The sequence below is a fragment of the Crocodylus porosus genome, unplaced genomic scaffold, assembly GCF_001723895.1.
Source record: "Crocodylus porosus isolate Cpor-Errol unplaced genomic scaffold, CroPor_comp1, whole genome shotgun sequence".
In the NCBI taxonomy this organism is placed as follows: domain Eukaryota; kingdom Metazoa; phylum Chordata; order Crocodylia; family Crocodylidae; genus Crocodylus; species Crocodylus porosus.
This window is the reverse complement of record NW_017728943.1, coordinates 123,217,915-123,240,974: the sequence shown is the minus strand read 5'-3', so window position 1 is coordinate 123,240,974 and position 23,060 is coordinate 123,217,915. Positions and strand designations below refer to the sequence as shown.

The 23,060-nt window shown below is 45.3% G+C and overlaps 1 protein-coding gene across 1 annotated transcript in view; it reads left to right on the top strand.

The window, feature by feature from the left end:
* Window positions 1–23,060, top strand: part of GRM1 (glutamate metabotropic receptor 1) — a 136,604-nt gene that overhangs the window by 60,419 nt on the left and 53,125 nt on the right. The window contains exons 4-6 of the mRNA XM_019548632.1: window positions 10,764–10,932; window positions 13,233–13,359; window positions 19,975–20,905. Coding sequence (XP_019404177.1) covers window positions 10,764–10,932; window positions 13,233–13,359; window positions 19,975–20,905 — 1,227 coding nt within the window. The remainder of the gene's footprint in view (window positions 1–10,763; window positions 10,933–13,232; window positions 13,360–19,974; window positions 20,906–23,060) is intronic.

Genomic DNA, 23,060 nt, shown 5'->3' with positions numbered 1-23,060 from the left:
AGTATTCTTTCCTGCCATAGCAGTGGGTCGGACTAGATGATCTGTTCAGGTCCCTTCTGACCCTAGAAACTATGAAACTATATCTGCAAAAGCAGGTATCAAATTTAGTTGTGATTAGTTAACATGCAGGAGCGCACGTGTAGACATGACCGTGCACTAACTTTAGTATCAGGTCTGCCCTGCTGCTAGGGGGCTGGCCTTAGTCTAGCCCCAGGGCTCCTGGCTGGGAGCTTTTCCTGCCCTAGGGCTGGGGTGCTCCTCTGGCAGTCCCTAGCTTCAGGCTATAAAAACCTGCAACCATTTTGCATCTTGGGGCACACTGCACAGACATCTAGTGGATTCTGTGCAATCCCCAGGACTACTGCAGGCCTCGTATACCCCCTGGGCAGAACACAGGCTGCCTCTGCCTGGCCTGTCCCGTCTGCGGAGGTGCTGCTTGGCCATAGTTGAGTGTTGCAAAGGGCTGCAGCTTGCTGTACCCCTTGCCCAGTCCTGATATCCTTCCAGGGCTGCTGCCTGGCTGTCTCTGGCAGCAGGGCCAGCACCTGCTCCCTGCTGCTGCTTATCCCTAGCAGTGTCTTGTGTCCTTGAACATCATGTGGTGAAGTGGCTCTACTAAATGACTCCCAGTCTTTGGCTGTGTCTTCACGCTGGGTCCTGCTAGCAGTTGTCCAGGGCCAGCATCACAGAGACAGCCACATGGGGGGTGCTCAGAGAGCCAGCACGGGACATCATGTCCTCACCATCCTCCCCATTGAGCCCCAGCCCTGCCTGCATGTGCATGCATGTGCTGACTGCCTAGGCCCCAAACTGGACCTGGGAGGAGGTTGGCAACCTCATAGCACATGGGGGCAGTGCTGACATGCTGAGGCAGTTTGAGCAGGGTGGGCACTCGAACGCCCACATATATGAGGCCCTGTCAGATGGCATGCAGGACCGAGGGGACTCCTGGTTGGCATGGCAGTGCCACATTAAGGTCAAGGCCTTGCAGGCACAGTGGATGGCCATGACTGACTACAGTCATTGGTCCAGTCATACCCTCAAGACCATGGCCTTTATGCAGGAGCTGACCTGGATTTTGGTGCCTCGGAACCAAGGCGGCACCCCTGAGAGTGTCATCAGCTTGGGTGGCCTGTGCAAGTCCCTGCTTCATTCTGACCCTTCTGGTGACACATCACCAGAGGAGGAGACCTCAGGCCTTCAGCACCCTTCCCCACCCTACTCCCCAGCTACTGCATTCACTGGCAGCTTGGGAAGCCTTGACCAGTGGCTGCCTCAGCCTTGGTGCAGCACCAGACCCTGCCAGGAGGAATGGCCAGCAATGTCGCCATTGGCTGCCAGCAGTGCCAGCTCTTCCCACCCCCCCGCCAGGCTGGCAGCTCCCCTCCCCTCCCCCGGGCTGGTCACTGGCTCACCAGGCACAGTGAGCCATAGACACCAGGAGCAGCCAATCGCCTTTATTGATGGGGAAGCCCATGCTGTGCCGCCAGCCCCACCAGCCCCAGGCATGTGGTAAGTCCCATGCTGGGGGTCCCCATCCCCTGCCCCTACTCCCTGCCCAACCTGTCCACACTCCCCTGGCCCCAGGTCCCCACCCCTACAGCACACAGAGGTGGGACACAGTTCAGAACTTTTTTAGCAGCCCATGTCCCCACAGCTAGGTGGGAACAGGCCTCTTGCCCCCCAAGGAAGGTGTTGATGCTAGTGGCAATGTCATCCTTGGCAGCAGGGGGCAGGGACATACAGGTGGTGCCAGCAGCCTAGCCTGTCCCACCCTGGGAAGGAAGCAAGGTAGACAGGCTGCCTGTGGCCAGCACATGCCTCAGGGGAACAAGCAGGCCTGGGCCCAGGCTTGTCCAGCTGACTTACCATGGTCCCTGGACACTTGTGCATGGCTGACCCCTGATCTGAGGCCAGGCACAGATGAAGGCCTGCAGTGGGAGCACATTACACTGCTCTGGCAGCAGGTGGCCCTCCATGCCTGGGCAGTGGAGGCTGAGGATGCTGACCCGGTGGACCCTGGACACCTTCCTGGGCCTGACATTATCTTAGTGCGCAGTAAATTTAGTCACGACTAACTGCATGTATAGATACACCCAATGTTGTTGTAATATAGGGTACTTTTACATTTGCAGGGGTGGGAGGGTGGAGCTTTAATTAGAGTGGTTCTGAGAGCACATTCCACTTTTGACGAGCTTTAGTTCAAGCACACCCGCCACCACTTTTAAGTGCATGGATACTGATACACAAGAAGCTGGGGACTTTTAGAGGGTAGTAATTGCTACACTTTAGCAGACTTGATGAATTAGATGCACTGAAATTCCAGTGTGTTCGAGCAGCCTCTGCACTCTCTTTTATAGGTGCCCATACTTTCTTATATAATGGGTAATGATAGTTTTGCTGTATTTAAAGATAAGTTTCAGCCTCCTCAATAACCCCCACTTGTTCTGTGGTTTCCAGCTTTCAGGAACAAATTTTAACTTGTGCAGAAAATGTGTATGCTTTTTCAAAGGGAAGAGAAGGGGTGTTTACTAAAATAAAGTTTATATAGGCACTGATTATGTGTATATGCATAAAGTGAAATAACCCAATAGTACTGTACAGCTCTTCTCCATGATATTTTGCAGGGTGGATGTCAAAGAAGAGATGAGAAAAACACCTACTCCATTACAAGTACAGTCAGCTGGTCTGCTGAATTCCTTTGTGATTTAAAATTCAAGCCAAGTTTAAAAACCAAAATATTGTGTTCACTTTCCATAGGCAAGATTTGTCTAAATGGTTTCAGTTTAAAAAATATCTTCAGTATTCCTGTTGTAGTATTCCCTGCCCACTTGCTCCAGCTTATCTCACGCCAACTCCAGAAATACAGCCATGAAGCCAGCTTGAGAATATCAACTTGATTAAGGTTGCAGTAATGCTAGTACAGGCCGTGTCACAGAGGTGGTTAGAAAAAGGTTAACAATGAGTTTACACTTAAGTTCTATTAAGAGAACGCAAGCCTGAAATCTTGTTTCTATCCTCCACATTCTCCTATACAGAGAGTATACGGAGTTACTATACAAAGTAACTGATTGTACATCCATCTGATCCAAGGACACAATAAAAAAATAAATTGGTTCTTCTTGCTAGCAGGAGACAGTTATATTCATGTCATTTATACTCATGTATATCACAGCTACATTAGGAAGAGCTTTCAGGCTATTGCTTTATGCAGTGATGCATTCTCCTGTTCACAAAGCTATCAAAGGGCAATGCTACTTTTATATAGTCTCTTTTTTTAAGGACCAGGAAAGGAAGAGGAATTGCCTTTCGATGACAAGGAAGTGGGCTTGTTTTGTAAACTGGCTTTCAATTAGCAAACAAAGCTGCACAAAGAGATCTTTATACCTGCCGAGAGCCCAGCTGAAGTTGTCAGTACCCCAGAGAGGGATCAGACTTTGCTAATAAGTTAGACAATGGATTTCTTTATGGTACTTTGGTAGGAATGATTCTCCCTCAGGCAAGGAGTTGAACTAGAAGATCTTTGGAGGAACCTGCCAGATGTTGTGCCTCCATGACTTCAGTGAGGCTCTGCACTGGCAAAGGAGATTGTCTGAAATAAACCACTTCTGCAGCGCAATTTTAAAGGACCCAGCATTTCTTGAATAATCCTTCTCTCTAAAAAAGGATTCTCAAAGCAAACAAGGGAGATAGAGAGAGAAGGAAAAGAAGAGAGAGGCAGATGTTTCAAAAGAGTTTCTATAGGTACAGAGATGGCTGAAACGTTGAAAATCAGCGAACAATATATTACATATTTGAACCTAAGAGGAGAAAAGAAAATGCCATGGGTGTTCTAATATTCATGGTTAAAATGGTTCTCACTTCATTCTAAATTAAAGAATCATTTCCAGAGAAGGGAGAGAATCAAGCAGAAAAACAACCTAGGGACTCTAATACGACAGCAAAGTCTGTCACTGTTTCCAGTTGAAACCTCCTTTTCACTGCTCTCTATAATCAAAACATTTCCCTGAAGGCTGCGTGCAGTGCTCCCTTTCTCATCTCTCAAGAATCAGCCTGTTTGTTTAGCCTCAGTTGGGGTTTCTCTTTTGCACTGCTCTCGTCCATTCTTTCCATCAGCCCTGCTTGTTGACCCCTACAACAGCTGATTAGTGACTAGGGACTAATCACCACTTTGCCTAAACTACTATCAGTGCAAGAAATCCAGAAGCAAACACCAATAAGGCTAGGGACAGACATTTCAAAAGCCTGAGCCTGAATTGATTCAAACTTTGCAGGTTAGTCTAACCTGGTTAGGCTGAACCAGTTTGTAATTGGACAGGCATTCTCTCTCTGGACTGAGGAAACGCAGGCACATGCTTGCAGTGGCTTAGGCTAGAAGCTGGTGGGGGTGGTGCTAGAGCAACCTTCCCTTCCCCTGGTCAGTGCTGAGCTGAGTGGGGACATGGCCAGGCCTGGGCAGGACCTCTGATTAGGGAGGTGTGCCTGAACCATCCCAGGCTTTTCCCTGCTGGCTTCAGAGATTTCATAGACGTTAGGACTGGAAGGGACTTTGGAAGGTCATTGAGTCCAGCTCCCTGCCCCAGGGGCAGGAAGTCAGCTAGGGTCATAGGATCCCACCAAGAAAAACATCCAGGTTTCTCTTGAAGGTGTTCAAATTAGGTGCTTGAACCACCTCTGGTGGCAGGCTATTCCACACCTTGGGGACTCGGACAGTAAAGAAGTTCTTCTTTACGTCCAGCCTGAAACAGTTTTGCAGGAGTTTCTAACCATTCGACCTTGTCATCCCTTGGGGCGCTCTGGTGAACAAACATCCCCCCCGGTTCCTGGTGAACACCCCTTATAAACTTATAGGTGGCCATCAGATCACCCCTGAGCCTGCGCTTTTCCAGGCATAAGAGTCCCATAGCTCTCAGCCTGTTGTCATAAGGTCTGCTTTCCTGACCTCTGATCATGCATGTGGCTCTCCTCTGTACTCTCTTAAGCTTCTCTACATCCTTTTTGAATTGTGGAGCCTAAAACTGGATGCAGTACTCCAGCTGTGGCCTCACTGAGGCCAAGTACAATGGGAGAATGACGTCCTGGGGTTTGCTTGAGAAGCATCTATGGGTGCAAGCCAGGGTTTTGCTTGCTTTACTAGCTGCAGCATCACATTGAAGGCTCATGTTCATCTTGTGGTCAATTTTGACCCCCAAGTCCCTCTCATCTGTAGTGCTAGTCAGCATAGTATTGCCAAGCCTATAGACATGCTGCAGGTTTTTCCTCCCAAGGTGGAGAACCTTGCATTTTTCTGTGTTAAACACCATCAGGTTCTTGTCTGCCCATTTCCTGAGCCTGTCAAGCCTGTTCAGCCACCTGGATTACCCCCGATCCTCAGGTGTGGATGCTTTACCCCAGTGATTTTGGTATCACTGGCAAACTTGGCCAGTCTGCTTCTGACTCCAGTGTCCACATCATTAATGAAGTGTTTGAACAAAATAGGTCCAAGGACACAGCCTTGAGGGACCCCACTGGTCACAGGGCACCAAGACAATTGACTTCCATCAACCACCACCCTCTGGGTCCAGCCCCGGAGCCAGTTACCCAGCCAGTTTAACATGGTGGACCCGAGGCCGCAGTTGGCCAGTTTTGCCAAGAGGTGATCATGAGATACCAGATTGAAGGCTTTTTTGAAGTCAAGATATATGACATCAATCTCCTCTCCCTTGTCCAGGTGATAGGTCACCTGGTCGTAAAAGGAAATGAAATTGGTCAAGCACAACCTACCTACAGCAAACCTGTGCTGGCTATCCCTCAGGGTGTTGCCATCAGCCAATCCATTAAGAATGGGCTCTTTGATAATCTTTTCTAAGACATTCCCCAGGATAGAGGTCAGGCTGATGGACCTGTAGTTTGCCAGATCCACTTTCCTCCCTTTCCTGAAGATAGGCACCACATTGGCCTTCTTCCAATCTTCAGGCATTTCACCAGAGCACCAGGAGCTCTTGAAGATCCATACTAGGGGCTGAGCTATGATGCAGACCAGCTCCTTGAGTACTCTGGAATGTAAACTGTCAGGGCTGGCTGACTTGAAGGTGTCCAGCCTCTCAAGGTGTTTCTTCATGAGGTCAGCATTGATGGCTGCACAAGGGGCAGGAGTGTTGCCAGACTGCAGTCCCCTGCTAGCACTCTAAGGCAAGGGGGGTGATGTTCAATACATGCATCTGTTGATGATATGGAGCTTTTTAATCTCCCTCCGTGACAGAGTACCTTTGGATGCCTGCCACTTTAAGGGCAGAGGCAGGCAGCTACCAGGTTCCTGATGAGGGCAGCCATTTTGAAAAAGACATATAAAGGCTGCAGTTTGCTGTGGCCAAGAAAGGCAGAAACATTGCCTAGCTGAGCTGCAGGAGGAGCAACTTTGGAGGTAACAGCAGGAGTTTATGGGGATGGCTTGGAGGCTCCTGGGCATGACCTAAAACTGCATCCTGCCCTGGAAGGGTGGCCTGGTGAGGCTCCTGGTGGCACAGGAGTCCCCAGGAAATGCCAGGCCAGTTACCTCCCCAGTGAAAGGTGAAGAGGGGCACCATAACCCCAACTCCAATTTTCGTGTGGGTTTTGGAGGCAGCTGGGGGAGTAGTGGGGGCCAGGTATGCTCATGTGTTGGTGCCTGAGCCCAGCAGGGACGAGAGATCCTGGAGACCCGAGAGGGGGTAGTGGAGAGTTGTGGGACTAGTGGGGGCCAGGTATGCCCACATGTAGGTCCCTGAGCCCAGGAGGAATATGAGGTTCTGGAGACCCCGGAGGGGGTAGTGTGGAGAACATTGGGAGGCCCTGCACTGAGTAGGGCTGAAGTGCAAGTAGGCCTGAAGGGCTGTGTGTATGTGAAGGGGCTGTGTGGCAGGCCAGTAGGGAGCGCTCCTGTGTTGAGCCGCCCACCTCCCTGCGCCCGACCACTTTCCAGGCTCCGAATGCCTCCCTAGGGGCCCCTAACATCTGGCCGCCCCCCTTCCTGGAGCACACTCGCTAGCCTGGGGCTAACGTAGCCGCCACCCCCCCGAGAAGGGACTCACTCTCGGCCCTGTGTCCACGGGGAAACACAGGCTTAAAGTCCTACAGGTACTCGACCCAGTACAAGCACTTGGGGCACTTCCCCAAGTTAGGGGCCAAAAAGTAAAGTCTCCCTTAGTCCGCAGACCTAAGAGGTCTCTTAGGCATAATTTAGACCCAGCCCTCAATAAGTCTCCTACACCGGTCACAAAGGAGAACTTTATTGATTACAGGGGTAGGGTGGAAATAGGGTACAAGATTGAGTAATATCCTAGAAATCCTAAAGAGCAAACAGTCTGGCTGAGGTAGCCTTTTGATCACGCATCTAAGTTACTGCCAGCTAGATATCTAATCAGATCTCGGGTAGCTTACTCACATGCTTCATCCAGAGGCTGGTGAGATCTCCTCTAGAGTCAGGCCATTTCTAGCTTGTGAGTTTTGAGGGAGAAAGCCAGTTTCAGATGGTAAAGCTCCTCTGAGTCCCCCACATGGCTGCTGCCCCCCTCCTCCTGGGCAGTCCCAACTTATCTAGCCCCTGTGACCTCATTCACCTGGTCCAGTAGAGGCCAGCTTCGGTTGGCTATCAGCCAACCAATTTGAAATACATCACCAGTTGCCGGGCTGATTCCATCCCACCAGGTAAAAACCCTTCCAGTCAGGTAGGCAGAGGGAGCAGGTTTCCCCCCTCCCTCAGGAATGCAGCCAGCTCAAGTTACCTAAAGAGATAGGCTGAGGTGTAACTCCTCTGCTGGGCAATTCTTAATCACATTGTCACAGGGCAGAGATTTTGGGGAGAAACCAAGGTAGCTTTCTGCCAAGGCTGAGTAGGGCTGAAGTTGGAGTAGGCCTGAAGGACAGCACACTGAGTAGGATCAAATGAAAGTAAACTTGAAGGACAGCGCAAAGGCCAGACCCATAAGAAGTTGTGCCCGGTGAGAGGCTTGGGGCAGAATGAGCCCAGGGTTTGGCATAAGGCCGACCCACATAGAGTAGGGGAACTTGCGGGAACCAAATGATCTGTGTGGCAAGGCCAGTATGAGAGTAGCGAAGCCTGATGGCCCAAGAGTGACACATTTAAGAATGAGCATAAGAATGAGCAGGGTAGTGGAGTGTGGCCTGGTATCAGGCAGTATGTCAGAGGCCCCGGTGGAAGAGGGGCAGAGTGGAAGAGGCCTTCTGTGACAGTGGAGGTGTTGTGAATATGTGAATAGGTGCACGTGTGCGTGTGCGTGTGCGTGTGTGTGTGTGTGTGTATAGCCCAACTTTGGACTCAGTTTGCTTTGGTCTTACCCTGGGAGTGATATTAATCTGGATGCCATCTGCAAGGCATGGGCTGCAGTGTAGGGGAGGCTGGAGCTGCAGATAGTGTCCCCTGGCATCAAGACAATAATGGGCAGTCTCCCACATGTACCATCCATATATGGGAACATCTAAGTCATGGCAGGTAGGATTGGGTGGATTGCCTGTAGAGACAGGTGGGTGGGCTGACCTGGCCCGAAGAGTTGCCACTTGTCACACCCTCCCTGCTTCTTTATACTGTCTGTAGCAAACTGACAAGAGAACAGGCCAGCAGGGGGTGATAACACTGTTTATGACCTCATCAGCAAAACAATAGCCTTCTTCATTAGTTGAAACTCTTCTTAAGCAGCTTACCAGCTAACCTGTTGATTAGCTCCAAAAGGCCTTAAGTGGTCACTTTTCTGTCTGCCTTTCCCAATGAAATTGGAGACATGCACAGACACCTCTCGGCATTAGCTAGCATGCCACATGCCTAGGGTCCGTGGGGCTTGGGTCTGTGCTGTGGGAGATGGGAGAGAGGGAGGGGGAAGCCCTGCTTCAGCAGCGAGGTGGGGTAGGGCACGAGGAAGCCAGGTAGACCCTGCTGTGCCTGCAAATCTCTGCCGTAGCTCCAACCAGGGAACAGAGGGAAGGGGCCAGCTCTGTTGTGGAGCAGAGAGCCCCAGCCAGCCCAGAGAGCATGCTGGGATGCTGGGGGAATCTGGTTTATCTTAAACTAGTAAGGGGTCTGGGACAGACATTGCATAAACTGGCTTAAGCCCAATCAGTTAATTCTGATACTACATTCAACCAAGTTTATCTGAAACCAGTTTCAGCCATTTTCAGACTGGTTTATGTGCACTCAACATCTGTTCTGTTACAGGTTTAAACCAGTTTCTGATCACTTAAACCAGTTTGTGTGTAATGTCTGTCCCTAGCCTAAAAGACCTTCACACATCAATCCCCCCGTATGAGGAGGAGAGGATGCAATGATGGGGATTTTAGAGTAGCTGAATGTTGATAGTAGCTTTGTTTTTATGTTTCCTTTATACCATCTTTGTTAAGTTCTGTTCTACTTGCCCTTGGGCAGGAAAGTAGATTTTGTGCATGATTGCTACATTTTCTTGACAGTATCATGGGTAACTTATGCAAACTGTTAAATTAATGTTTGTGGTTAATTTTTGTTGTCTGTATTTATTTTGCTTGAATATGTGGAAGATACTATTTAAAAACTTGTAGGATAATTCTAGACCTCATGTCATCATAATGCTATAGTGGAGCTATATTTGAACTATGTATGAACACTCAAGGGAATAAAAAATTAAAGGGCATCCCTTCACCACCCTCCTGTGCCATTTTATGATCTCTTTAGGGCATGTGTTGGCAACCTGAATTTATCCATCAAGCGATTTCATGTGGTCCATGAAGCCAGGATGTTGGCAGCCATGCAGCAGTTGAGGAGCCAGGGAAGCAGCAACAATTAATCAACAATTTAGTGGCAATGCGGCAGGCAGGTGCAATAGCAGTGGTCAGGTTGGAAGCAGCAGCTTGCTTGCGGACTGAACTTCATTTGATTTGGCCCACCACTCCAAAAGGTTGCTGACATCTGCCTTAGGGCTATCCTCATCTGAGTTCTGAGTGAGCGCTGGGACTGCATGCTAGATGCGTCACCCCCACATTTGGGAGTTAGCAAATTGAGAAGAGCATGAAAGTAAGCAAAGGCCGGTGTACTGTAGTCCATACTTGGGGCATGTTGGAATGCAGCTATCTATATGAGAAGAGGGTATGTTACTTCCTGTAAGAGGTGGAAGCTAAGTACTACCCAGCTTCTGCTACTGTGGTGTCCTGAGAAGAAGCTATATCCTCCTTGATACAATTCCACCTGAGACCATGCAATTGCAAAGTGCTTCTTAGCCATGGCAGGGATATAAAAGTGGCAACTATACCTTGTAAAATATTCCACCATTAAATATGTAGTAATTAGCATTGCCTACTTTCATGATTTTATGGTAAAACTCAAAATATTCATGGTTTTTTCTGTTTGGATTTAATGTGAACTCCCCCCTTCCCCCCCGACTCTGACATCAGAAAGCAAACGTTTTAATTTAAGGGGAAGATATTAAGTCAACCTTATGGGCTGTGATTGTGACTTTTGAATCCTTGGCCCTGTCAGTGCAAAGTAAAATGTCAATGAAGGACAGTAATATAACCAAGGGTGAGCAGCCAGGGCATCGACTACTTTTGGAAGAGGTGCAAGAATGGCAACTGCCGCTGCTACTGCTTCCCTGGCTTCCACTTCAGCTCAGGCCATAGAAACTGCTTGGTACAACTCTGGCTGTAGAATTCTTAATAATTTCTGGAGCAAAAATCACTACTTCTCAGCTTACTATACAGTGGAAGGATAAAAAGATTTAATTTTGAGACCTGACTTTGAGGATTGCTCTGCTTTCCATTTCCAGGTACGACATCATGAATCTGCAGTATATAAAGCCTAACCATTATGATTATGTCCTCATTGGAACCTGGCATGAAGGAGTATTAAATATTGATGACTACAGGATTCAGATGAACAGAAGTGGAATAGTCCGGTCAGTGTGCAGTGAACCTTGTCTGAAGGGTCAAATTAAGGTATGTCTCAGAGCTGTCTTCTATATTCTCTGTGCAGGAAGATCGAAATTATATTAGCGATAGATGACTAATAGGTCTATGCTTGTTCACCAGAGCTAGGAAGACTTATTTCAAGCAGGAGAAAATGTTACCTGCTTGTAGTTTCCTTGCTTTGCAGTTATGTTTAGGGTGTAAAAATCTCTTTTATTCCTGCAGCTTGTGAGCCCACTGTTTTTGGTAAATACAGGCTGGACCTACATTTCCTAAGACTTTGGCTTCTACAAGTGGACAGGCTTTTCCAGCATGATAGGATCAGCATTAAAATTTAGATTGCACTACTGAAAACAGGAGGATTCTCAGTTAGCCATTCCCCACAATTTTCTGTAATTGCGCTACTTTTGGTAGCTGATTTTTTTCAGGTTGTGCATCCTGTGGGAATCAACTGCATTTCTTATCAACAGCACCTGGAGGAACAAAAGATGTTTCTGTTTGTACCCTGTGCTCACCACAGGTGTTGTGGGGACACAAATGAAATCTCTGGCTGTTTACTATACAGTAGTGCTAATATTCAGCTACCAGCAATTTACCACCTGTTATGTTCAGGTGCCATAAAGACAAATTTCAGCAGTATCACAAGAATATGGGAATCGTCAGTTTAAAAGGACACGATGCTCCATTGAGAACATCTACTCTACCAAACAGCCTCCCATTTCTACTTTAATCTAAAAGCTTAAAGAGGCATACCTGTCTGCCTCACTTAAGCACAGGTTCATAAAATTTTCATTTTATTAGAAGACAAAGGTTCAGCCTGATGTAGAGGGAAAACAAAACTGTCAACATATACTGGCCTCAAACTGTACTTCCCATAAAGAAGGTTGTTGAACTAATCCAGCATGTATGTATATATGTATGTATGTAGGTGTGTGTGTGTATGTGTGTATTCAAATATAGAAACAGCCTAATCCATCTCTCATTGAACTCATTTGGACCTAAAAAAAGAGTTTTATGTTTAGAGAACTCAGCAGAACAAAGTTGATATATGTCTTTCAGCATTGGCATGAATAAGAAAGATCCTGAGTGAGAAGGATTCCTCCTGCTGGAAAACAGAGAAAAAGGGTCTTCCAGAGCACTTAGGCCAGATGTAGCCATAGCTTATCCTTTCAGTTAGTCAGTCATTTCACCTCCCTTATGCATGATCTGTAACTGCATCTGGTTGGCTCCACATACTGCAAGCCACAAGATCAGTTTGCAGAGGTAAAATCAAGGCAAAGGATCAAAGGTCATCTTCTTGTGTATGTCCTTGATAATACAGGCTTGTTCCCAACTGTATAAATAAAGGTTTATATCTTCCAGCTAATGGCATTTTAGCTTGTTACACCCAAGCACACAGTTCTGAAAGGCCTTTGTAATCATTTTCATACATGAGTGTACACGCACGCACACACAAACTTTTACTCCAGAGTTAACAATTTCTCATACTACTTCAGGATAGGTTCTTCATAAATACTGGTTTTCCTGAGTACGGTGGTACTCAGGGAAAGGTGATACATTCTTGTTCACAACAGCTAGGGCCTATTCTCATTTGCACTAAGGCCCTTTCAAGCACTGTAAAGTTTAATTTTCATCCACTTTAAATTCCATTTACTCTGCCAGAATGGATCCCAAAGGGGATTTAGTGCAAATGAGAATCAGAACTACAGTTTTTTATATCAACTTTAAGATACTACTCTATTGGATTTCTGAAGAGAATAGAAATAACAGCACACATACAATATGTACAATAAATTTATGTGTTTCATTAATATTTGTAATACTTTTAACCATCCATCTCCTGCTTTTAACCATCCATCTCTGCTGCTTTTTATTACTTATGGAGAGAAGTAGGAAATATCAAATACAGTGTCAGCTAGTTCAAATAGAATGAGAGCTAGCTTCAATTATCTCTTAGATCAAACCTCTTTTGAAGTCTGATTTAAAATATAATCCTTTTGCTGTCTCTGTTCTCACTGATTCAAACTGAAGAAAAAACAAATATAGATATACCATGAGAGAGATTGGTTTTTATATCTAATGCAGATAAATTGATTTTAGAAATGTCCTGAAAAAGTTTGCCCATATTGGAGCTCAACCACAAGATGTACCAAAGAGGTACAGACAAGACCCAGATTTTCATATTCATCCAACATGAGAAACATCCCATATCCAGGGAATATCCATGAATTACATAGTTTTACAATGCTGCAGAAGGTGCTTGCCTGTTCCAATGACCCATGTGCTGCCTTAAGAAGAGTGTTGTCTAAGGGTATCTTTTTTTGTTACAGGTCATCAGGAAAGGGGAGGTGAGCTGCTGCTGGATTTGCACTGCTTGCAAAGAGAATGAGTTTGTGCAAGATGAGTTCACATGCAAAGCCTGTGACCTAGGCTGGTGGCCTAATGTTGGCTTGACAGGTAGGAATATTTTTCCATCCATACATATCTTCATCCAATTAGGTAAGAAAAGTGTGTGATTCAGAGTGAGGAAGAGTTTTTAAAAGTTCTAGTTATACACACATGCCTGTAACATTTAGACTTCCCTTGGTGAATTAGAAATATTATGCCTTTTAGGTCTACTTTGTATAGTGTGAAAAAAAAGGTCCTGGTGACTATTAATACAGGAAAGTCTGTATGTTCACAGATAGCTGGGGAGGTGGGGGCAGGGGAGTTATGATGCATTCTATCAGCCCTTCCCTTTCAATTAACCTAAACATTAATAAAACAGATTAATTAGCACAGTGCAGTTATTACTGTACTGATACTGCCAGAGCTAAATGCCTCTACTGTTTTACTTGATGCATATATTTGATCATAAATTAAATAAATCAGCTTGATACTTATTAAGTTCAAGGACTCCCAGCACCTTTTTTACTTCATCATAGAAATTCCCTGAGACAAAGGACTTTCCCAGCAAATGCCAAGTGTCAAAATGCTACTGCAACCCATCTCGCAAAGGTCCCTTTAGCAGAAGCATCAGAAACATTCTGGTGAGAAAGGACACAACTAAGGCACATCTCCTCCTCCTGGGTTTAAGTTAGGGAAGTCTTCTAGTGGCTGTAACTTCTGCTGAGCTGGCCTCTAGCTACCATCAGGTAAAGGGGAATAATAAATATATATTTTTAGAGTGGGAGGGGTTTTCTTCTGCACATGACATGTCCCATGGAGGAGTAATAGAAGCCTTCAAGCAAATTGTAGCATGGGACAACTGTTCATGCCATCTACCCCACTGACCAAATGGTGGGATAGAAGTACTTCCCCTTGTCCCCTTTACTGAGCTCTGAAGCGGTCAAGCTGACTTACTCATTCCTAAATACAAGGGACCAGAGTCACCAGTCTACCAGTTTATACCACCCTAATGCTGCCTAGATGGCCAGTTGATTGACTTTGCTTTATAGTGCTGAAGTTTCCCAAAGCAGCAAGGGAATGCTAGTGCCCCTGAACACAAAGTTAGGAGCATGGTAGTACAAGGTGGAGGCTGGTCACAACCTCGCCCTTTAAGGAAACTTTTGGCAAGTAGAGGTCAGTGGAACTACTCATGCGTGGGCAAAAGTACCAATCACCTAGTTACTGAAAATACATTTCTGAGAGATTTTTTTAATACAACGAAGTTTAGTAGAGTGATGTTGAGTAGTTTTGCCTGTAATATTTGTACGTAGCCATTCCCTATAGCCTTTCAACACAGACATTTTCACTGTATCCCAGGGGTTTTTTTCCTTTAGTTTTATAGGCTAAAATGAGTGTTTCTAGGTTTTTTCCAACAGAAGTGGACGTTCTTAAATTCCCACTTTCGTTTAAAATGTGAGGAGTACATTATTTCCTTAGATCTTTTGCTTAAGATTATTGTTATCCCATTTCAAAGACAGAATATCTCTGGTGTTCAGGAGCAGCTGAACAGATTATTATGTGAAGCAGGAAAATTGTAGGGCAGGAAGGATTTCTGCCTGTGTAGTGTGTGTACTATGCATTTTATCTGAAATGAGAAATATTAATTCAAGTCACTATTTTGGGGCATTTTCCCAGGAATTTCCTTTTGACAAAGGATGTGTTTTATATAATCAGAGGTTAGAGAAAAGGAAAAAATGTATTTCTAGTAAACTCAGTTTTCTCAAGTTTAAATAAGCAATAAAAACAAAAGAGGACCACAAGTTCTATAGAGCTATTATAACACGCATTCTGAAGGTCTTGTGTCTTCATATGCCTGAGATGTTTGTTAATGACCTCAAAAAACACCCTGGAGTTTCTTAGTGGTTTTATAATGTGCATAAAATTAAAAATGTAAAAATCAATTAGCCTTCTACCCTGGGAAATGGTTCATATTAAAAGTGTAGGAAAACTAGCAGTGTAGATGAAAACTAGCAAGTGGTGTTTTACCAGCCACTCTTGCTTTGTATTTAACCTCTTGCGAATAATTTATGGTCTCATTTTTTAAGGGCTGAAAATGCTCAATTTACTACACATCCTTCCCCTTCTTCTTTGTTTAGTTTACAAAAAACCTTCCCCATCTTGTTCTCCTTTTTCCTAGAGAACAGGCCACTGTTTCAGATTCTGCCACTCAACAGCACTACATCATAGTAAAGCAATCCATAGTTCAGAGTGGGTGTCATGGAACGTATTTAGCACATAGATAGCATGTCATGACCATTGCGGCTTGTCAGCACACAGGAACTGAACTACTTTAATTCAACCAGGTTTTGAATTTTACAACCCCCCACCCAAAAACATAAAGCTTATTAGGTTTAAATACTATGTTGAATGATAGTCAAGGCACTGACCATATTCTTTAAATTGGGGGAATAAGGATATGGCTTGGTATTGCTTAGTTTAGACTAAGCAGTTGAAAATTAACCCTGCCACTGCCCACAACAGCATTGCAACACTGGAGTCTCAGTCAGAAAAGGAGTTCTAGTTCTGTTTCAGTGAATCACCCTCCATTAAGCTGTTTCTAAAGCCAATTGATACCTGATTCCATTTCTACTTCTCAGCACCTTATTACACCTTATGCCATAAGGCACACATATGTTAATTGGCTTAGTGTTGTTCGACTTAATGAGCAGTCACATCTTAAGGTATAAAACCATCTCTGACTGTCCTTCGCCTGTACAGCTGTGACTTGCCACTAGAGGCTTGGTGAGCAGGGGCAGGACTAGGACCTAGGGGCAGGACTAGGAGCTGCCCATGGCTCCAGGAGAAGGCAGTATGCCATAATATTCCTTGTGTTTTTCTGTGATTAAAAAGTCTTTGAGTTCCCTAAATCTGAGCTCCTTTCAACCTGAAGGGTAAAAGGTGGTTGAAGCATCCCCAGCAACACCAACTGATGCCAGGACCCAAAGCACATGGGGTCTGGGACACCTGTGGCTGGGAAAGAGTAGCGGGGCGGGGGAGGAGACCACACTGAAGGCACCACAGCTGATGGGCACACTAGGGCTGTAGCACTCACTCTGTCCAGCTCAGCTCCCACCAGGCAGAGCAAGCACCACAGCCCTGGAGTGCCCAGTGGCCACAATGCCTCCCACCATTGCCGGGACTGGCTCGTTGCTTCTGCCAGATGAGCAAGCACCATAACCCCCCTGGGCCTCCTACCTATACTGGGACTGACTTGCTGCTCCCACTGGCAGAGTGAACATCACAGATCTGGAGTACCCAGCGGCTGTGGCTCTTCTAGGTGCTCCAGGGCTGTGGTACTCAGTCTGCCCAACATGCCCGGGGGGGTGAGAATTGCCACTTGCCCTGACTCATGCGGAGAGGAAGGGCCACTGCATCCTAGGATACTGGAAGACTTCATCTTGGGTGGAACAACTGAGTGGAGTGGCCACATTGTAATGGAACAGGAGCAAGGTTATGCAGATTAGAGATAATCTTGCTTTGAAGTTGCATAACTTTAAGCCAATTAACAGTGTAAATTTACAGCCAATCCATGGGTTAACTGCTCCAGAAGCTGCCTAAAATACTGTGTAACAAGGCCCTCTGTAGTGTTGTGGCCTTTAGCAACAGTCTTTCAGGTCTATTTAAATTTTTTCTTTTCAGTTATGTTTCCTCATGAATATTTGTTAGAGGAAGTGCTTTCCTTCCTGTGTCAGGTTCGAGCTTTTGTGTTCTAATTTCTCTCTCCTTCTTATACTTTGCTTTCTGCACATCTTTTCGCAGCATCTGATGAAGTGAACTTGGGATCAAAAAAGCTTGTGCTCTCTCTTTATATGTAGTTTATTTAGTTAGTCTAAATAAGACTGCTTTCTGACTGACTTCAGTCTAACACAGTTAACTACCTCTCTCAGCTTTCTGTGTGCCACCCAGAAAAAGAGTACAGGCTGACATTTTCCATGCCAGACCATATTGGGGGGGAAAACAGGGGGGCCTAACCACAGCAAAACTGGTTTACTTCTTTCTCCAAACCTCAGGATGAGATTTTAAAAAGTGTTTCCCTATTTTAAATTATTCTCAAGCATTTCACTGAGAAGCTTTACTTGTTTCCCCATGTTAAACTATTCTTACAAGCATTTCATTGAGAAGCTGTACAGCTTTGTTATGCTTTGGAGATGGGACTTGTCATTTGAATCACATCATGTTTCTCGCCATCCTGGGAAAAATCTACCTACATTTGGCAGTTTGGAGACTGAGTAGCCTTCAGTTCACACCTGCTGAAAAAGATTCCTCCGGGGTCTCTAGCTGGACTAAGCATGCTCCATTCCAGGTCTTCAAGGGTTAAGCAGGACACTCCCTGCAGTGGCACAGCTGAACTGAGAGCAGAGCAAATGCCGCCTCTGTGTCCTCTGTGCACTGATTCTGTTCTGGAGGCCAGAAAGGGAGGAAAAGGGGAAAAAAATACATTTTTAACTTGAGTACAAGGAAGTGGGCCAGTGGTGGTGGTAGAGGGGAAATTAAGTTAAGTGAGTGGGATTGAGATACTGAGTGTGAACAAGTGTTTGTGGGATCTAGCTGAAGTTTAGGCTGCTTAGTTCAACCCGCCTAAACCTGAGTCCGGATCACCATATACAAGTGTTTGCCACTGGCTGGGAGGAGGCATGGACAGCCAGAGGCAAGTAAATTGTAAAGTGGGAGGCTGGTGGAAGTTGGGGGTGTTTGCGGGTCCAGGGGTCCTGGTGGGTCTGTGGGAGAGTGTTGGTGGGTTTGTGGAGGGAGACTTCCCAGTCTCAAGGGGAGCTAGTATGAGGTCAATGAAGAGCCTGATCAGGATAGGAGTGTGGCATAAGAAGAGCACAGCCCCAGAGAGTATCTGGGTATTCCCAGCCCTAGGGAATGCATGTAAGCATTTGCTAAGCTTGCATGCCAATCTAAAGTTGGTTCTCATCTGATGAGAACCAACTTCAGATCCAGTGCACCATTGTTTGAGCAACCTAAGCCCTGCAAATGCTTGCACACAGGGACACTTATATCATCCTAAGATCAGTTACAGCTAGCTAAATTAACTTTTGTATGTACCCACTGACAGTGGGATGAGGGGCTGAGTGGGAGAGTATCTGGGACTGGGATATGGAGCTAGGATATGGATGGGGACTAGAACATGGACATGGTAGTTAAAGGACAGTAGGGAAGAAGAACTGCACTGGGAGAGTTGGGGCTAGAACAAAAACAAGGAGACAGTAAACAATGGGATTGTGGGGGAGATATGCACAGGAGGGTTTTGTGACATTATACCTGCTCCTCTTCAATCTCTTGATGCCTGAGTCTCAACATTCCTCTGCTCTCAGCAAACACTGGTGCAGTCGGTGGATCTTTCTCTGCCAATGGCAGATCCACACACAAAAATGTTACCCTCCTACCACTGTCACCTACTTGCTGAGATTGAGAGGTCTGTGCTGTGGATCTGAAGGCTTCAACCTTGTTGATGACTAAGGCAGGTGTCAAAACAAAGCCACACGCTGGAATTTCTGGGGATATTTTTCACCTATAAAAATACAAAAAAATGCACATAAGAATACCGTTAAGATTGCAAAATCAAATATGAAAAAATTAGGACATGCCAGAATTAAGGTTTTGAGCATTGAACTTGACAACCTTAACATTTTTAATGTACCTAAAGTTTTCTGTTCTTATTATAATGTTTATATTGTCATGGAACCCACAGGCCAACTAGGACAGTGGCCAAAAACTTAAATTTAATTTACTTGTGAATTGCTTGATGACATTGAGCCTAGGGATTTTAGCTGCTTACATCGCATGCTGTTTCTGGGAATGGGTGATAGCCTTTATGGCAATTTTCACATCCATATGTACAGTGGTGTTTTTTAAAATGTCCTTAAATTGCTGTTATCATTAGAAGAGAATGTGGGAAAGAAGCATAAAGAGGAAAATATCTTAATGAAAATATAGAGCGAAAAATAAAGCAGAGACAATAAACCAAAACCCAGGCAATGTAAATAAGGAAAATTGCAGAGAGAAGAATTTTATTGAAAATATGCCAGATAGGTTATTCATGAGGAACACACAGTCGTTCCAGTCTAGCTTTAGCTTGCACAGGGAGAGGGGACTTCTCTTTATCGATCCTGTTGTTGTTGTTCTTCTTCTTCTGAAACAGTTACCCTTGGAAAAACCCAAGAGTCCAATTATACTTGTTTTGCAAACAAACAAACAAAAAAATTAGTGTGTAGTATTGGAAACCTTGAACAACCCATGAGGTCTTGCCATCTCTGTCCTTAACTGTCAATAGTCGACACTTTGCTGCTTAATTAGGAGCACATGTTGGGCTTAGCAGCCAGGAGCTCTGAGTGCTGTTCCCAACTCTGTCTGACAAGACACTTAGACAAAACTCTTATATAAAAAATATCCACTAATTTCACTCTCCATGCTTGGGCACCCTGAGCAAACCTTAATTGGGACACTCAAAATGTTATGCTTTTGAAATATCTTTAGTCTTAACCTTTCTGTGCTCTAGTTCGCTCCTCTGTAAAAGAATCTATCTCAAAGCACATATACCTGCACCAATGTTTGTGCTGTAGGTTGGGACCCAGAGAAGCTGTTTATCCAACCAGAAAGTAGCCTCCTAACACTGTTTTTCTTTTCTGTACACTGCAGGCTGTGAACCCATCCCTGTAAAGTATCTCCAGTGGAGCAATATAGAGTCTATTGTGGCTGTGGTCTTCTCCTGCCTGGGGATCTTGGTCACCATGTTTGTCACCCTTATCTTTGTGCTCTACAGGGACACCCCTGTTGTCAAATCCTCCAGTCGGGAGCTCTGCTACATTATACTTGCTGGCATCTTTATGGGTTACATCTGCCCCTTCACCCTTATAGCTAAGCCCACTATCACTTCCTGCTACCTCCAGCGCCTTTTGGTGGGCCTTTCCTCTGCCATGTGCTACTCTGCCCTTGTGACCAAAACCAACCGCATTGCACGTATCCTGGCAGGCAGCAAGAAAAAGATTTGCACCCGCAAGCCACGTTTCATGAGTGCTTGGGCACAGGTGGTCATTGCTTCTATTTTGATAAGTGTGCAGCTGACACTGGTGGTCACACTGATCATCATGGAGCCCCCTATGCCCATCCTCTCCTACCCCAGCATCAAGGAAGTCTACCTGATCTGCAACACCAGCAATCTAGGTGTGGTGGCCCCAGTGGGCTACAATGGACTCCTCATAATGAGCTGCACCTATTATGCCTTCAAGACTCGCAATGTGCCCGCCAATTTCAATGAAGCCAAGTACATTGCCTTCACCATGTACACCACTTGTATCATCTGGCTGGCCTTTGTGCCTATTTACTTCGGGAGCAACTACAAGATCATCACCACCTGCTTTGCTGTGAGCCTCAGTGTAACAGTGGCCTTGGGGTGCATGTTCACTCCCAAGATGTACATCATCATCGCCAAGCCCGAGAGGAATGTCCGCAGTGCCTTCACCACCTCGGATGTGGTGCGTATGCATGTTGGGGATGGCAAGGCACCCTGCAGGTCCAACACTTTCCTCAGCATATTCCGGAGAAAGAAGCCGGGGGTTGGAAATCCAAAGTGAGTAGCGTATACATGTCTGTCTTTCTCTCCCTGTCTGTCCCATTTTCCCATTTTCCAATATTGGCCTGCAGTAGATTGCTTCATTTTTAATAAGGTATGTAATACAATTTCATGTTGTGTGAAGCAAAAAGGAGGGGAAGGGGAATGGGGTAAACGCCAAATGGTCAGCAGCCCACTGTCTCTGGTTCCCTCATTCTGAAGGTTGCTTTTGTGTGTAAGCCCCCTTTGGGGCTGGTCTGTCAGCAGCAGAGTAATCAAAGCTCCATTTTCAGCTTCCCCATCTCTCAGTGCATGTGACTGGAGTCTCACATACCCATTTGAAGTTGTTCTGCATTACTGTCCAAACTGAGGTTGCAAGTGTATTTCTCCTAGATAATGGACCAGAAATCTGTGGTTGAGTGGTTGTAAGTCAAACATACTTGTCAAAAGACCACTGGAGTCTGTGTGTGGAAGTAAGGTAGCCTTTTGTGAAACTGTTATTAATTGTTGTCAAAGCACACCCCTCACATTGTTTGTATGTTGAAATTTAAAATACAGGCTAAGGGGCAATATTTTCAGTGATCAGCATGGTTAGCCCTTATTCCCAAGTCCAGTGTTTGATGCAAAGATTCACGGGGGTTGAATGATCATGGCAATAGTCTTGCATTCATAATTAACTTGCGTATGTCCTTGTCCTCACTTATAATGGAAAATAACCAAACTGCAGCAGAGAAAGAAACTGTTACTTCAAGCGACAACTCCCTGTGAGCAGCTGTCTAAAGACTAGCACTCATTATTTTCTTATTGCTTTGTTAATAGCACAGTAGTTCTTTAAAGAACAACCACAGTGCTGGGCACAGACTTAGTGCTGTTGTCAGAATTGTAATGGCTAGAACATTTCATAGCCATGGACAAAATGTCAGAAGAAAATAGGAAGCAGCAGAGGTAGAGTCCATATTTATAAGCTCTTTGTTAGCATTACATTTCAATTAATTTCAAATCTTTTATCTGTGTTGAACAATTTGAATGTTTAACAGCCAATCTTCCTGTTGGTTTCACTTTAGTTTGTGCAGGAAACTTTAAGATACAGGGACGGGAGCAAGAGATAAATAATACCATGTAAACTCTTGCTGTGATCAATTTTGCCTTCATATTCTTTAGTACTGTCTATTTTAGTAGAAGGCAGGGGGTAGAATGTAGAGTAAGCACGAATAGCAGGAGCTCACAACTCATGCAGCCAGTAAGGACACAAAAGAGACATCAAGTCCCAAGTTATACAAAATGAATAATATTCAATTTAGAGGAGCCTATCGTGCAGAGAGGTATATTCTAGATTGTAATATTCTATCAAAATACTGACCACTGTATGTCATATTCATGTGTTCCTTGAAGACGGGGAGATGGGGGCAAATCCAGGGGATTGCAGTGATACAGTTGCACCCCACTTTGATTCCTGCTCCACCCCAACTTTAAAACCAAGACCGTGGGAGGGGCAATGTCATTTCTATTCAGGCAGGACTGAGAGAGTCAATTGTCTTCACAACTCATTATCATGTACTTGATTCCTAATAATCTCTCCATTGTACGGGTGCTAAGGACCTCTGTCCTTGTTAATGTTCTTGAGAATCCACTATTGAAACTATCCTTTCTTCTACAATGTTGCTATTTGTTAGTAGTTCCTGGTTAGGTCTGTCTCCTATTTCACAGCCCCGTAGTGTAGACTGTTTTTAATTCTGGCTAAAAACCTTAGCTGAGGAGTTGTAATATTAACTCGGGTATAGAAATGACTAACTATGAAGTATTGAAGGCACTGTCAAGATGCTCAGGAAGCCTACAGTTTGTTGTACTAATCTGTATCTTTTGATTATTTTTGCGTAGTTAAAAAGCTTATATGTAATATTGGAGATTAGTGTACATTCCAATAGTTATATGTTTCATAGTTTCATAGTCTGTAGGGTCAGAAGGGACGTGAGCAGATCATCAAGTCTGACCCCCTGCCATGACAGGAAAGAGTACTGGGGTCAAACGACCCTAGCAAGGTGTACATCTAGCCTCCTCTTAAAGACCCCCAGGGTAGGAGCCAGCACCACCTCGCTTGGAAGTTGGTTCCAGCTCCTAGCCACCCTGACAGTGAAGTAGCGCCTCCTGATGTCTAGTCTGAATCTACCCTCTG